Source organism: Neocloeon triangulifer, unplaced genomic scaffold (assembly GCF_031216515.1).
Source record: "Neocloeon triangulifer isolate White Clay Creek 2 clone unplaced genomic scaffold, ASM3121651v1 ptg000011l, whole genome shotgun sequence".
NCBI lineage: Eukaryota > Metazoa > Arthropoda > Insecta > Ephemeroptera > Baetidae > Neocloeon > Neocloeon triangulifer.
In genome coordinates this window covers 4547000-4562684 of record NW_026775553.1, presented here as the reverse complement: position 1 = coordinate 4562684, position 15685 = coordinate 4547000, and the positions used below count along the sequence as shown (strand labels likewise).

The 15685-nt window shown below is 43.2% G+C and overlaps 2 protein-coding genes and 2 long non-coding RNA genes across 9 annotated transcripts; 1 reads left to right on the top strand and 3 right to left on the bottom strand.

Moving 5' to 3' along the window:
* Positions 1 to 138: 138 nt before the first annotated feature.
* LOC132195975 (uncharacterized) lies at positions 139 to 3075 on the bottom strand. Its single transcript, XR_009441714.1, has 3 exons — positions 2948 to 3075; positions 875 to 2896; positions 139 to 767 (listed from the first exon to the last, which is right to left on the bottom strand). It is a non-coding gene; the product is annotated as an uncharacterized LOC132195975 (long non-coding RNA).
* LOC132195968 (uncharacterized) lies at positions 260 to 9404 on the top strand. 3 transcript variants are annotated; one of them, XM_059618307.1, is made up of 6 exons: positions 260 to 387; positions 7506 to 7639; positions 7728 to 7988; positions 8099 to 8428; positions 8477 to 8914; positions 9152 to 9404. In XM_059618307.1, the coding sequence occupies exons 1-6, from the start codon at positions 342 to 344 to the stop codon at positions 9161 to 9163; spliced, it is 1221 nt and encodes a 406-aa protein (XP_059474290.1). In that variant the 5' UTR covers positions 260 to 341; the 3' UTR covers positions 9164 to 9404. The 3 variants fall into 3 exon arrangements, with proteins under 3 accessions (XP_059474290.1, XP_059474289.1, XP_059474288.1); XM_059618306.1 differs by having other exon boundaries at positions 7506 to 7684; positions 8480 to 8914; XM_059618305.1 differs by having other exon boundaries at positions 7506 to 7684.
* Positions 3446 to 6701, bottom strand: LOC132195976 (uncharacterized). 4 transcript variants are annotated; one of them, XR_009441716.1, is made up of 7 exons: positions 6582 to 6701; positions 5717 to 5843; positions 5553 to 5660; positions 5362 to 5445; positions 5170 to 5304; positions 4280 to 4467; positions 3446 to 3561 (listed from the first exon to the last, which is right to left on the bottom strand). It is a non-coding gene; the product is annotated as an uncharacterized LOC132195976 (long non-coding RNA). The 4 variants fall into 4 exon arrangements; XR_009441718.1 differs by having other exon boundaries at positions 6650 to 6688; XR_009441717.1 differs by lacking the exon at positions 6582 to 6701 and adding an exon at positions 6359 to 6558.
* Position 9405: 1 nt separating the features above from the next.
* On the bottom strand, positions 9406 to 14982 carry LOC132195974 (extended synaptotagmin-2). The gene is made up of 22 exons (XM_059618314.1): positions 14391 to 14982; positions 14121 to 14353; positions 14022 to 14063; positions 13819 to 13959; positions 13690 to 13766; positions 13562 to 13628; positions 13368 to 13513; positions 13195 to 13315; positions 12970 to 13140; positions 12835 to 12913; positions 11619 to 11637; positions 11480 to 11528; positions 11340 to 11429; positions 11201 to 11287; positions 10988 to 11146; positions 10784 to 10936; positions 10487 to 10734; positions 10349 to 10429; positions 10196 to 10292; positions 9999 to 10142; positions 9716 to 9944; positions 9406 to 9658 (listed from the first exon to the last, which is right to left on the bottom strand). The coding sequence occupies exons 2-21, from the start codon at positions 14292 to 14294 to the stop codon at positions 9873 to 9875; spliced, it is 2217 nt and encodes a 738-aa protein (XP_059474297.1). The 5' UTR covers positions 14295 to 14353; positions 14391 to 14982; the 3' UTR covers positions 9406 to 9658; positions 9716 to 9872.
* Between the last annotated feature and the right edge of the window lie 703 nt (positions 14983 to 15685).

Below are 15685 nucleotides of genomic sequence, written 5' to 3'. Positions count from 1 at the left end.
TCCCTAATTATGCAAATTATTTTTACAAACCCTTTTATAACTCAGCTCTTGGTTGATATTTTTAATAAAATTTTTAATCAAAATACGTCTAAATTCTTCTTTTAACATCTTGGAAAATTTTATTATTTTTTACTGGGCAACAAAATTATTATTCAAAAAAGTTCCCTGCTTGAATCGCGAGATATCAATTGCACTTGCAGCGGCTGGGTGACGGCGAGACTGGCGAGAGGAGGAGGCACACGAAACAGCAGCACACACGGCGACGGACAGCTCTCGCTGATTTTTCGAGTGCTCGGCCGCCGTATCTCGCCCGTTGGAGCCTATTTAGGGGTTTGATCGGCATGCCGGCCACTCGGATACCTTGCCCAGTTCATGGACTAGACCTCGGTAGGTGCAAAAATTTCATATTAATTCATTTAAGACACGTTTTTGCCGATTTTCCAAAACAATATAATCGGCCTTGGCACCCATGCCTTTGGCCGGCATATCAGTCGGAGGGGTCATTCTTTCCCCTCGCCCGAACTGGATGCAGCCATCTTTCTTTTTCATTTGCTTATGTCCACGCTCTGGCTCTGATGGTAATAAATAAAATGCTCAAGCGAAGGAACAGCAATAAATAATTAATTTGGTGAATCAATTTTCACTAATTATTACGACTTCACGGTTTGGATGTAATTCGATAAATTTTTCCTTTAACTGCTTTGCTCTGGAACTCTTGCCTGAACAGGGCAGCCCCGTCAACAGCAGCAGTGGCATTCTCTCTAAGTCTGAAGAAAGAAAAATGAAATTTATTAAATTATAACAAACCTGAATTATGAATTTTTACGAACTGCTGATTTCTTAAATATTCTCTTCCAAAATTTGTGAAACTTACTTTTGTTTCGAAGCAAGGGAAGCGAGTTTTTTTTTTATAAAAATTTGCTGTAAGATATTTTTCCTCTCTGTGTATTTATTGTTATTGTTGTTTTCTTTCCATGCGGAAATCAGGTGGTGAGGGGTGGGGCCTTGTTGGGTGGGGCTACTTTTTTTAAGGGGGTTTGGCGTTTGGCAAGGAGACTTTAAATGACTATTTGAAACAAACAAAATAACATACACTTTTATTTTTTTCATATGATATATTAAAAAACTCAAAGATAATAAATATGAAAGCTTTCTTTAAGTTTTATGAATATTTTTAATGCGCCGTGGTACCGTGATATTTTCTACTCCTTCTTATACACTCCGTACAATTTGAGCTTGCGCCGTGTGGGGTCGAAAAATGTAAACAAAACGAACAAAACAACAAAACCAACAACAAAACAGTCGTGTCAAGTGTCAAAACCAGTGTCATAAAACAAAAAGCGACATTATTGAATAAGAGATCTGTGATCTGCTATGTAACCACAAAAGAGGGAGAGAGAAGGGTCACCAGGTCAGATGATCTGATCGCGACCGCTTGGATGAAACTTATTGTTGGTGGCTGCGTAAAATCCAAGATTTGAGGATGAAATGCCACAGGTTTTCAACATGCATCCTTGTTCTGACGTGAGAATCTTGAAATAATTGAATCCTCATAACTCGATCAAGTCTTAATTGTTTTTGTTTCACAGAAAGAATAATTATTATTGAATCATAAATATGCATAAATTTTGTGTATGTACATAAATATGCCTTATTTTTGGATGTAAGTAAAGCTTTTGACTCAATAGATAGGGCGTTTATTTTTAAGAAGTTAATAGAAAGCAAGAAGCTAACGTTCACGGAGTTAAATTATTTAGCTCACAACTTAGACTTAAATTTCTTGAGAATAGTAGATGGAGTAACAGTATCAAAACTTATTACACAATCAAATGGGGTAAGACAGGGGGGATGCACGTCCCCATTTCTGTTCAATTACTCTTTAGCTGATATAAATAATATTCTACGAGATTTGCCAAACGTGAAAGCCATTTATTATGCAGATGATATTGTTTTAACCTCAGAAAAATTAAGTGACTTGAAAATTGCTTTAGCCAGAATGAAAGAATTTTTGTTAAAACGCAGTTTGAAACTTAACTTGGAAAAGTGCAAATTCATGAAATTTAGAAATAAGGGTCTAGGAAAATATGCATTAAGTGACCGCCTAGATTTAGGTGGAATTGAAATAGAGAGAGTTGCTGAGTTTACATATTTAGGAGTTACTTTTCAACCATCAGGAATCTCTTTTGGAAAGCACATTGAAAAAAGAACAAGAGCTGCATTGCTGGCCACTTATAATATACGAGAACTAAAACAATTATCCATTGAAACAGCACACAAGCTATTTGATCTAAAAATTTCCCCAATTGCGTCCTACGGCATTGAAGAAATATGGCCTTTCCTAACAAAGACTGATTTTGAAAATCTTGAAAAAGTCAAAACAAGATATTTAAAAAGAGTTTTAGGACTGTCCAAGTATATTAGATCTATTAGGTCGATCCTGAAGCACGGCGTCGAAGCCGACGTCGTAACCGCTCTCGGTCACGTGAGCGAGGAGACTCTAGAGAGAGGTTCAGAAGTTACAGTCGAGGGAGAGACAATTATTCTGATACTTGGAGTTCTCACAGATATGAAGGTGACAGGGAAAGAACGGACAGATACGGCGAAAATCGCTGGTCCAAGCATGAGGAGTCTGGAAATAAAAATTACACAAGGTATCAAGCCCAAGGGGGTTGGAGACATTCACCTGATAGAGATGGCGGTGGCCAAAGATACTCTTAATCAGGACGAAACTCCTCATCTGAACGACGTTGGGATGACAAAAGCCATGAGCGAGGAGAGAGTCGAAACCGCGGAAATTCAGGAGACCGCTCATCCGGATATTCTCAACCGGGCAATACTTGGCCCAAGTCGAGGGACAGAGACTCGTCTGGTGAGCGGCGCAGGAATAGAGATGCGTCTAAGGAAAGATATGAGAACAATAAGAGAGACAATACTCGCACAGACTCACCTGGACGCAGGGTCCACTTCAGAGAAAATGAAAGGGACAAGAGCAGGTCACCTTCCCGCCAGGGAAACTCCTCGAGGCCCCGTTTATAGCTCCAGGAGTAGACGAGATAGGGTCGGAAAAATCACACCTGGAAAAAGCACAAAACAAAAAGATTAATAGAAGAAAAAGAAAAAAGCAAAAAACTCAACAGATAAAGGAAGCAGAGCTGATTCAAACAGTTCAAAAAACTCAGATGAGAAAAATACAGAATGCTCTAGTTGAAGTTAAAATTAACAATAAACAATACCCTGCTATTTTGGATACAGGGGCAAATGTTTCTATCATTGGTGGGAAACTTTTTAAACTTCTCAGATCCAGAAAGGCAAAAACATGGGCATATAATAAGGGAGTAAACATGCTGAGCGGCTTCATCCAGATTTTAGGTGGAATCAGAATAAATTTGGAATGGAATAAGAAAAGCTTGGTTCATAATTTCTATGCCATAGATGATAATACTTGCCAGATTATACTCGGACTTGACTTCATGGCACAGGCAAAAGTGGGCGTGACAGCCAATGGTTGGTTTTTTGTTGACAGTCCGGAGAAGGTCATTCCATTTGTGCCAATCAGTCAATCTGAAAGTATTAAAATGAGTAGTACCAACATAACTGAAAAACACCAAAAGATAGAACAAGATTTGCTAGGCAAAATTGGGAAAGATGAAAAAGGTGAAATGAAGGCGATTATTCAAGAATTTTGCGCCAAAGGGTTGTTCTCGGACATACCAGGCGAAGCGAAAGGCTTTAAACAAAAATTTGAACTGGAGAAAACGCCACCATTTCAGCAACCTATGCGGCCGATGAATCCAAAAATAAAAAGAATAATGAAATATAAAATACAAGAGATGCTGGACACAGGCGTGATAGAGGAGTCTGAATCGGAATATCTGTCACCACCAGTATTAATTAGGAAAAAGAAAGACAAAGGAAAAAAATATGGTGATGATTTAGATCCGAACGATTTTCGATTTTGTCTCGATCTACGTTATTGTAACTACAGGCTGAAGGAGTGTAAGCCGTATCCTATGCCCAGACTGGATTTTATAATGTCTCACTTGGCAAACAAAAAGGTTTTTACTGTGATTGACTTGTCTAAAGGGTTCCACCAGTTACTAATAGCCCCGGAAAGTCGAAAATACGTGGCTTTCAAAGTGGAAAACGGAACATTTCAATATCGAAAGGCGTGTTTTGGCTTAAAAGTCACCCCCTTTGACTTTCAAAAAGTTATGGATACAGTCTTAAGGATCGATTACGAAACAGGCTTAGTCTACGTGAACGGAGGGGTGAGCCTAACACTAGAGGATGAGGACATCACAGGAGTGGTGATAACTTTCTTGGACGATATAATTGTAGCTTCAATACGGGAAGAACTGCACCCACGTCATGTGGCAGAAGTCCTCGGAGTCCTCTGGGAAGTCGGCTTTACGCTGAACCCCAAGAAAGTGAAGTTCGCAGCCGAGGAGGTTGACGTACTTGGACATACTGTGAAGTATAACGAAATTAGACCTCATACTGACAAAACCTTAGCAATAAGGGAATTCACATTTCCAAAGAACGCTCTGCATATGTCGAGATTTTTGGGAGTGTGCAATTATCTGAGAGATTTCATCCCTGAGTTTGGAGTAATTGCTGCTCCATTATACGGCCTGCTTAAAAATGGAGTCAGGTTTGAGAAAACTGAAGAAGGAGAAAAAGCATTTGAGTTGCTGAAAGAGCTGATTTGCAGTGAAAATTGCACTTTGAAGATGCCAGATTTGGGGCAACCTTTCATTCTCGCATGCGATGCTTGTAAACATGGAATAGGAGCATGTCTTATGCAGGAAGTGCAAGGCAAAAGAAGGCCTGTGGCTTTCTATAGCAGGGCAACTACTGAAGCCGAGAAAAAGTTCTGCATAACAGAGTTGGAATGCTTGAGTGTAGTAGAAGGAGTTAATAAATTTTTTGCTTATTTGGAATATTCTAAATTCACAATAGAAACGGATCACGCGGCTCTAAAAACTCTGTTAACGATGAAACACCCTTCGGGCAGAGTTAAACGATGGGCATTGAAACTGATGGCCCTCCATGCAACAGTGGTTTTCCGACGCGGTAAAGATAACGTGCTAGCAGACGCGTTGAGTAGAGATGTAAATCCACGGTCCGAGCAAAAAGCTCCAGATATGAATTACATAGAAAAATTCATACCAGTACACGAGCCAGTGGAAGAGCGACTGCAGTTCGGAGTCACAAATGCAGGGCCACCGCGCCATGCCTGTCACAGATGCGCTGACGAATTAATCATTCAGGAGATCCAAGCGCGAGCACCGGTGCAAACGTTACCTGAAATAAACAATTTAGAAAAGTCCAAAAATAGCAAGGTTGTTCAGAATACTATACCAACAAGGCAGAGGAAGCCCAACTCTCAAAACCAGGAGTGGTTGCAGGACCTTTTCAACAGAAACGCAAAACAGACACAGAGTCCTAGAAAAGCAAAGCATAAATTAGTGAGAGAAAAGTAAATCCGGCAAGAAGGAAAAAACGCTTTCAACAATGGCCAAAGAGAAAAGTGACCAGCAAATTGGTGCTACCTTCTAGAAAAGAACTCAGCACAGCAGCGAAGATTGCTATTTTGGTGAGCCAGTTAGAAGAACAGGAGACCTTCCCAGCAACTCCGGACCAGTGGGTCCAGGAACAAGCTAAAGATGAAATACTAGATCAGATTAAAGTAAAAGTATGGGAACAAAACACAAACCGGTATTATATCACTGATGAAGGGGTGTTGATGAACAGAGGGCAGCAAACGTCCACAATAGTAGTCCCAGCGCATTTGAGACGTTCCGTCTTAATGATGGAACACAATCATGTGTTAGCAGGCCATCCTGGAATAAGGAAGACAAGTCAAAAAATTGCACTAAAGTATTCATGGAAAAATATGAAGGAAGACATAAAAAATTATGTGAATTCGTGCGCACAATGCCAGAGAGTCAAACAACGAAATTATAAAAAATATGGACTGTACGCAGCGCGACTTGAACAGCCAGTAGGTCATACATTGGCGATTGACTTGATAGGAAAATTACCACGATCCACACGGGGATTTCAGTATATCCTAGTAATAACTGACACATTTTCGCGGTACGCGCACATGTATCCAATTAGGACAGCGACGTCCCAAGTCTCACTGGAAAAGGTACTAGAGTGGGTGGCAATGTTTGGACCGCCGAGACGCATAATTTCGGACAATGCTACAAATTTTAAGAATAAACTTTGGGCCGAAGTTCTGGCCAAAATGAGGGTCCACCAGAAGTTTAATGTGGCATATAGACCGCAGTCAAACATGACCGAGCGAGTAATAAAAAACATAAAACAAAGACTAAAAACGTATACAAAGAACCACAGAGACTGGTGCGAGCATCTAAGTGCCATTTCTTATACTTTGAAAACGACGGTGAACGAGACCACTGGGTTTACGCCGGCATTTTTATTCCTCGGCCGAGAGCTGTCGTCGTTCTTTGACCCTGACACGCCCATTTGGACAGGCGAAACAACCGAATACGCTCAAAAAATAATTCAACGATTGGACAAAGGTTACCGGGCAGCTACGGAACAAATATTACACGAAAAAGAACGACAAGCAGGTCGATATAATAAAAGTCGACAGCCGCATGACATTCAGGTCGGAAACCTGGTATTAATAGACCAGCATGTCTTATCCCAGGCGGCCAAAGGCATTACGATGGCGCTAGCGTCACCCCGCGAAAAATTTGTATATCGCGTGGAGCGCCGCCTGGGCACCAACGGCGTGCAACTCAAGCCAGTCTACGATTTAGAGCGGCAAGAACCAGTCGACGGACAAGACAACAGTAAGATAATTTTTTCCAATGTAGATAAGTTGAAATTGTTTACGTTTAGACCCCATTGGGCGAGGGCAAAATCGGAAATCGGACTACCTGAACAAGAAAATGTAAAGGACAATTAAGTTTCCCGCGGGAGTTAAAAGTCAATTCAGACCACGAGGCGAACGCACGCATTCCATTGGTGGAATGTGGATTACAATTAGTTTAAACATGCGCAGACAGAGGTTTCAACACGTTGTTGACGAGTCGCGAGGAAGGGCTAACCCGAACAAGTAATTGAAGTGGATTTGTTTATTTAAAATGTACCGAAAAAAATTAATTAAAAGACCACGCGGCAATAGAACGCATCACAAAGCAGTAAAGACAAGTGGACTCCATGGGTGAGAAAATAGACTGAGAAATAATGTGATAATATAATTTTAAATGTCCGAAAAAGTTGACTAAATTTTTTTAGAACAAAATTAATAAAAAAAAAAAAAAAGAAAAAATTTTTAATGTGTTAAAAGACGAAAATTACATTCAAAAGGAGGGCAAATAGACCAAGGAATGCCGACAGGCAGTTTAGAATGCGAGAAGGCATGTCACGAAGGAACGCCAGGAAGGCGAAGAATGAAAACTTTGACTCAAATAGCTGACGGAATTTTTGGGTCAAATGAAATGAAAATTTGTGTGATTTTGTTACAGAACCTCAACAGGATGGCAATGGTCGGTCAGGCTGGGGGTTTTGGTGGACCACCACCTCCACCCAATCCGCACCAACACAGTTGGAAAAGCAAACTCGTGTTGCCAGAGGAGGACGAGGAAGCGGACGACAAGGAGTTAGAAAGAATTCTCGGAAAGCTGCCTTACCTCGACTCGATGAGGTAAGGCCAGATTATCCAGAATAAAAGTTAACTCGTCCTTCAGAGAAGAAGAGGAGCGGTGGCGAAACGCCCATACCCGTACAACCCGCAGGCGAAGAAGGCCAAACCGGAGAGGCCAATGGTTCAGGGAGTGGACGTTCTTGCACGTCTGCACGAGGTGAAGCATTATTTGCCAGCGGAGAGCCGGGCGCTATCGTGGCGCGAGTTGATAAGGGCGATGATCTGGCTTCTCAATAACCGTCTGATGGAAATGCAGGAGGTCGTAGCTTCCAAGCAGGCGGACTATCTCCAAGAGTACCTCGTGGTAAATATAAAATTAAAAAGGATTGCAAGAGAGAAAAAAAAAAAAAAAAAAAAAAAAAAAAAAAAAAAAGATTTTGTTGAGCAAAATAATAATACTAATTCGGTTGGCAGATACGACATCCTCACCTGGCTGGAGCAGTAAAACCCTATGTGCCACCGGTCAATTACGTACCGACTCCAAAGAAGGAGCTCTTGCCACCGGCGAGGTCGCAAGCTGATCTGGACCGGCGTTACGCCCAGCTCGTCCAACAAACTGCTACACTGCAACAGCAGCTGAATGACCTGCAGGCCCATCGGGGGGCAGGGAGCAGCGGGGGCTACCAAACTGGACCAGTGCAGAACTCCCAGAGTGATGAACAGTTGGTGGACGCGATCCTGGACCTGGACTCTGAGGAGGACTCTGCAATGGATCCGGTAGAAGGAACCGGAGGGGATTATGAGGTTGAAATTTTTCAGGGTTTGAACCCCTTTAACCCTCTTGATCTTCAGCAGGATGACGAAGAGCCAATGGTGCTCGACGCAACCGCTAGGGTACAGAGGTTGCAGATTGTGGAGCTGCCGGCCGCGCCGAGGGTCCAGCAGGTATCCCTGCCCAAACCAATCAGGATGCCAGCTCTGGGAGCACCAGGGCCGTCCAGTGCGAGCGGGGCGGTGCCAAAAGGCGGCCACAGGTCGGGCGCTTACCCAAAGCTGATGCCGCGGCCGAAGAAGACCACGAGTGGACGGGGCAGGAGCGGCTCTACTCTGAGTGTGCGCACACCGAGGGCGGTGCCCTCAACTAGACCAGCAGGGTCGGGTGAAAAACCCAAGGTGACGGCCACTCCATCAAAGTCGGCGACATCGGGTCAGCAGCCCAGAGCAGAGAACCAGCCCAAAGCGGAGGACAAATCGGCCGAGCAACCTGCTCCGTCGAGTGAGAACCAGAAGGTGAGCATTGGTCGCCAGTAGCTCTTTTCAAAACGCTCTGGAACGGCAGCCCAAGGGGGTTTCTTTTTGTATCGGGGTATATGCGCCGACCACAGCGATGTGTTCGCCACAAGGTGAAACAGGTGGTAAGAGGCGGAGCACCTCGGTTGTGCTTGTGTTCCAGAGAGGGCATTTTGAAAAGAGGAATAAAATTAGGAGTGAATTAATTAAATAATGATGATTGTATTTCTCTTTCAGAAGAAGGAATAATTCCTTAGTGCAAAAAGACCAAGTCCAACGAATTAATTATTATTTCTGGTTGTGGGAATACCTTGTATCCTTGCGGTTTCCAAACCAATATATTTTGCTAGACATGTGTTTTCTTTGTACAACAGGCCAAGGTCTGTGATTGAAGATAATAAAAGCTCTCTCTGATTTACTTTCATGATTGTTCTTGGTAAATTATTTGTTTTATTACTTAATTTATTGTTACCCAATTTGTACACTTTGGTATCAGCCATTGGGCTGGACCAAAAGAAGGCACAGACCATTGGGTCTGCCCTTCAGAGGGAATCTTGACCATCGGCGCTAGCTAGCATTCAGCACCACTCGAGGGAACCTTTTGGCCGAGGGCCTCCAGGAAAAGCTGCCCCACTGGTGGGACTTTCCCCTGGGAGGCCTGGAACTCGAGCGGGAGGACTGACCTGAGGAGGTTGCTGTCCCGCAGGAAATCGCCTTACCGAGGGTGCGGGGGAGCAGTGAGAGCTGAAGACAGAACAGGGTTGTTATATGGAGCTATAAGGGATTGTCATATTTTGTTACGGAGGTGTGTCGACATCGGGTTCGGACATCTTCGGAGTCACTAGCGGATTACCCTGCCATAGGGCAGAAGTTGTGTGTCCTTCTCCGTCTCTGCGACCCCTCAGGGACGGGGCGGCCACACTCGGTACATTGAATAGTTTGATTCCAAAACTTGATGCTAGGCTTTCAGTAGTGTGTACCAATCCTTGTTGTTCTCGGACAGGTCCAACTCAGATAGGGTAATGACCACCTTAAAAAAATTAAACTTTAAATTGAGCTATTTCAAATACAAGAGTATATTTACCTGTCCCATCAAAGGGTTGGAAGAAAACATGGAGTTCTTGTTGGACAGGACAGAGACCTCCAGTTTGCGTCCATGCAGCTCACCTTCAGACATGACATACTCAAAAGTCTCCTCATAATTTGGATTGCAATCGTCTTTGACAGTCTGAAATTTACAAAAATAAATATAATTCCTATAATAAATTTAACAAAAAGTACCTCAGTTTTTCTCTTGTGCTCTTTGGACTTGTCTGGTAACAGGTGGAGTTTGACGTAAGGGTCAGGAGGGTTAGTGGGGTCATCCAGAGGTAAGTTTCTAAAAATAAAAGAGTTTTAAGTCATCAATATTTTAATTTTAAAGTCTGGGCATACTCAATTTTGTGCACAGTGACAACCAATCTCTGCCTTGGGTGGCTGTAGCCGATGGTCATCTGAATGCTGCCAATGTTGGTGCTGCACAAAATAATTTAAATTGAGAAAAATTATCATGCTATAATCTTATATCCTCACTTTTTAATGGTTCCACGGCGGCGCAATCCTGACTCGATTATCGAAGACGGGGGTGCGGCGTTGACGACTGCAGGGGCAATTGAACTCTCAACCAGGGGTTCAATGGCTGCCTTGATGCTGCCAACACTAACTGTGTCAAGGCTAGCCGAATCCGTTGAGAAATTCCTTTTGGGCTCCTTCTTGTGGACAGGGGAGCTGCCACCAGACTTATCAATCGTGATACTCTTGACATCGGCTTTCTTCAAGATCTGTCACACAAAATTAACCCCACTCCTAGTAAAATGGGCAAAGATTTACCCTCAGCTGCATAGACATGAATATTTTTGCCCCCGGTCCTGCTCCCTTCAAACGGAAGGGCTGGTTGTTTACTTGCAGCAGACGTCTCTCGTACAGACCAACCAGGTTGTAGGTGAAGCTGCCCAACTCAGACGTGGTTTTTTGATCCATCACCTAGTAAAAAACAAATTTAAAAGTATAACCAAAGATACAAAAATTGTATACTTTAATGTGCAGGGTGTCCGAGTCGGGGTTTTGCACAAGGAAAGTGTAGCCCACTTCCCAGACGGGGTCGTTGGTCCTCATGACCACAGCCGATTGCTCGCTTTTTGATCCAAGATTAATCACAAAGTAAGGGTCAGGCTTCTTGTTGTCCTTCACAGACTGCATTCAAATTGGCAAATAGTTTTTAAATCATATAGGTTTTGACTTGCTTACCCGAAGTTGCTTGGCGCAGTCAATGTAGATGATGAACAGGGCAGACGACATTCCATTTAGGTGCAAAAGCTTTGTTTCGGCCAAAGTCTAATGAAAATCAAGTAAGTTTACTTCCTATTTTAATAAAATAAATCCTCACGGCCGCCAAATCATTCCTGTCTGTGCTCAGTCCAAACCAAGTGAATCGCAGGTGGATGTCACCATGCTTTGCTTCTTCAAGTGGAATCCACTAAAAAATTTTCTTAACTAAAGATAAATAATTTTCAGCTCAGGTTATACCATGTCTGACTGGCCTCGTTGCACGAGGGTGTTGATATCGATAGTTGCCCTTGAAATTAATAATAATTATTTTTAAGATAATTAAACAATTAACAATATGAGTAACAAAACAATATTCAGGGACGTTTAAAAAACTCACTTTCCAAGAAAGTCGTGATCCGCTCGCGCTCGCTCTCATCCGCGTCGCGCACGCCGCCACGCATTCGGGGGGCTCGGCGGACATTATTCCCACGATCCCTCACGCTCACTCTCCAACTCCTCTCTCCAGGACACACTTGTCAGGATGGTCCGGAGACTCTGGCTGAACTCTAGGCGCGTTGGGCCGGCTCTATCCCTCGGCGGGACGGAGTTCTCCGGCCGCTGGATTCGCAAAAGCTGCACGCAGAATTTTCTAAGTCCCGCTGCGCTTTATTTGCTGCTTCAACTGCCAACAGCTCACTCCTTTTGGGGCGCCGATCTTTCCTGCTGCTCTATCTGCCGCCGGAGAAGATCTGGAGGCTCTTTTTTTGCACCTCCCAATGAGGCGGCTTTTCTTCTCGACGAGCAGGGAAGATCTGCGGTGCTCCAACGCTGGATGCTCTCGAAGCTCGAAGTTCCCCGGTGACTCTATCTCTCTGCAAGGCTGAATCTGATCTGCGGCGATTTGGCTCCTCCCTCTGGCTGCAGGATCCGCTGCTTGGATAGAAACATTATCGCATCGGGATTTAACTAACGTAACGCGTGGCTCCATAAACCGTGCACAGGTTTATAGAGCCAGCGTTTGCTGCAGCCAGACTGAGTAGGGAAACCGGCATAGCCTCCGGCCGCCCTCCTCAGCCTGACCCGCAGGTCAGCCTGGTGGCAGCCCTTGCGGGCCGCCGGGGGTCTCCGCTCCCCGCTCCCGAAGGAGCCGGAGCAAAGAGTGCGCCGCTTACCGAGCGGCTCGGGTTTTTATATCATTTCTTCTCATTTGCATATATCGACGATCCTGGGAAATCGGAGACCCCTAAACTCCACCTTTCTTCTAGAAGGTTCTCGAACTTTCCAATGCTGTAGGTATAGGAGATGATCACACTCCCCTCTTGCCGCACTCTGATTGGCCGCCCAAACTCCAGGGGGCTGGCCGAAGCCGCAGCGCCCGCGACACGTCGCCACTCGCCTGCAGGGTAAAAATCAGCGGAACTAACTTCCTCTTCCCACTCCTTCTCTCTTGCTGCTGGCGCCGGCGCACAGAGCGCCCCTCTTCCGCTGCAGCCAACACATCAGCTGGGCACGAAAACAAAGACTCGGCAAACTAACTCGCGGCTCTGATGATAAATAAAATGCTTAAGCGAAGGAACAACAATAAATAATAAAGTTGGTGAATCAGTCGTCATTCTGATAGCCAGGAAATCCTCTGTCCCAGTCCCAAACTTGAATCAGAATTTCCTGTGCTTTAAACGAGGAAACTTCAACCTGATAGAAAAATATGATTCAACTCTTTGCTCTCTACAATTATTAAATTCCCTTACCTCACACCAATAATCCCACTTTGGATTGACGCTTCCTTCAATAATCTGTGTTTTGTAGGTTTTTGAACCAATAGTTAGAACAGTATATGGGTCTGACTTTCCTTCTCCAAGGACACTGATGTCCATCTTCATCAGGTTCCTCGCCTCCACCAAGTGAATCCTCAAAACACCCTAAAAAGTTTTGTTAGAAATTAGTTCATTCAAAATAAAATTAGATTAATTTACCTCTGGCTCAGGCGTCTTCAGCACTTGGGCTGGAACTTCCTCACTCAGGAGGATGGGGAATTTGTTGGGCAGAACCATCATGGCCGCAACTTGTTCGGATATAATTCGCTGCAGAACATCCCTGGAATTTATAAATTTAATTGAAATTCTAACAACAAATTTAATTTATAAACCTCAATCCAGGAAAATCGAGAACATCAGCAATTCCCACCAAGTTAAAATCTATCTCAGGGTTGTTCAGGAAAAACACCTGCAAGCCTCCAACCAGCGGAATTTGCGTCAGGAGTGGCTTCATCACAACTCGAACAAGTCCACTAACCTGGATTTGAAAAAATTAAATTATTTTAATTTTAAATCATTAACATGCCTGGAAGTCCTTAATGCCTCCTTTAATTCCTTTAGCACTGAAAGTAATGTCACAGTCTCCGCCATAACTAAATAGTTGTATACGTTTAGTTCCATATCATTCAATAAAAAAAAAAACATAAAACTCACAACAAATCAATGTCCATTATTATCTCACTCCTTGACACATTTTGATCATATACTTTGATCCCTCCAATCCTGGGTGGCTAAATTTAAAACCAATTGAGATCTCCAAATTTAAGATAAGATATTATTTACAATATTTCCCAAGACGATTCTCTCAAATTTAAAGTCGCCAAGTTTGTAAGGCAGCAGAGCTTCCTGCAAAACTGGCTCGATGGTGTTTTTGATCAAGTCTCGGGCATAGCTGTTCACATTAGGCCAGATTAATTTGAAAATCTAAAATGAAATAAATAAATGTCCTAAGCTTAAATTTAGTTACTTTTATATAAGTTTTGTACCTTATTCATCCACTCGGCTCGCTCTACGTCAGGAAAGAATACCTAGATTTATTTGGAAATTATTATAATTATTTATATACAAATTTATTTCTAGCATACCCAAGAGGGCAAATCCTTGACCCTGGCCATGATGACGTCACGTTCATCAGTCATGGCAATCCTCTTGAAGATCTGCTGCTTGGATTTGGTCTCTCTCTTGCACTCGTCTCGGATGATGAGGATCATGATGGGACAGATCATCCAGGCGGCACTCAGTTGGAAAAAGCCTAGCATGTATGACGTGGTCCAGTCTGAGCTACGGACCGAGAACCAAGACTGAGCAAAACAGCTACCTGACAAGGCCGCACTCGATGCCGGCCACCCGCCTACATAATTATTTTAAGACAATTTAGGCCATTTGAAAATTAAGAGAGAATCCCTATCCTGTAGTAAAGTCAACCCCACCGAAACTTTTGTATTCTCGCGCGCCGCCACCTGAGCAAAAACTACCTGAGCGTCGCGCCCTGACTGGCGCTGCCTACTTCCGCGTCCTGTCGACGCGGGCCTGCCTCAATGCTGAGCGCCAACGGACAAGTCAGACGGCCCGGGAGACTCACAGCGCAAACACGTACACTTTTATCAATCTCCAAAATCGCCATTTTTGAGAAGCACATTTCTACCAATTCTGGTAATTGTTATTTAAGCACCCAAGAATCCCCTTTTTACAAAACTCTCTCAATTAACAATATTAACGTAACTATTCTGGCCATTTATTAAGCGAATTATTATTATATTTTGTAATTGTTTAGGACTTAAGAAAATATAACTTTAATCATCATTTTAAATTATATCTGTTGTCGTATTTGAAGTCAAACATAAACCCTTAAATAGAATAATAAAGTAAAGTAATTAAGAGTTATTCTAAAACTAAATTAAAAGCAACTAAGAGAATTTAAGCTGAATTAAGAGTAATTAAGATGCACGTGTGCCACACGTGTTTGAGTGAATGTTAAACTAAGAGGTTAAAGCGAAGTAAATTAAACAACTAAAGTAAAGCTAAAAGGTAGGAATAAGAATTAAACATCAAATTAAGGATTAGCCAATTAGTGGAGATTTAAGGCAACTTTACTAGTCAGCAACTTAAGGGTTAAGGCAAGAGCAAGGCCAGCTTTCTTTCTCAACCCAATTAAGCTTAAACACAAACCCTGAAGCAACACAAAACTGAGTTCTCCTTGGCCAGTCTCCAGCTCTGGGAATAGCGTTAAGTTTGGGCTCGGATGGATGTTGATATTAATTCTGTGTCGTTACACGACAGATTTGGTGTTCAGGTGTGTGGGGTGCTCAATTGTGCCCCGAGAGGAACGTCCCCACTGCGCAGAAGGACTCTTCCGAACCGCAATCACCATCCGACCACAAACAGTTCCGGACAGCGTCCGCACCTACAGGCAGCCATTTTCCCGCCCTCCTTGCACGGGACGCCGTCGCTACTAGGAGGAATCTGTTGGCTGACCTGAACCCAGAGAACCAGAGCTGTTAAGTTAAGTGCCCTTTGTATTGAGTCTCTAACCAAGTTGCATTTTTTTCATTTTTTCGCGAGTTTTGAAGGAATAATTGCCGAATTAAAATTTAATAATTAATTGAAGCTCTGATTGAGAGCATTTATTGCACTTGAATAGAACTCCCTC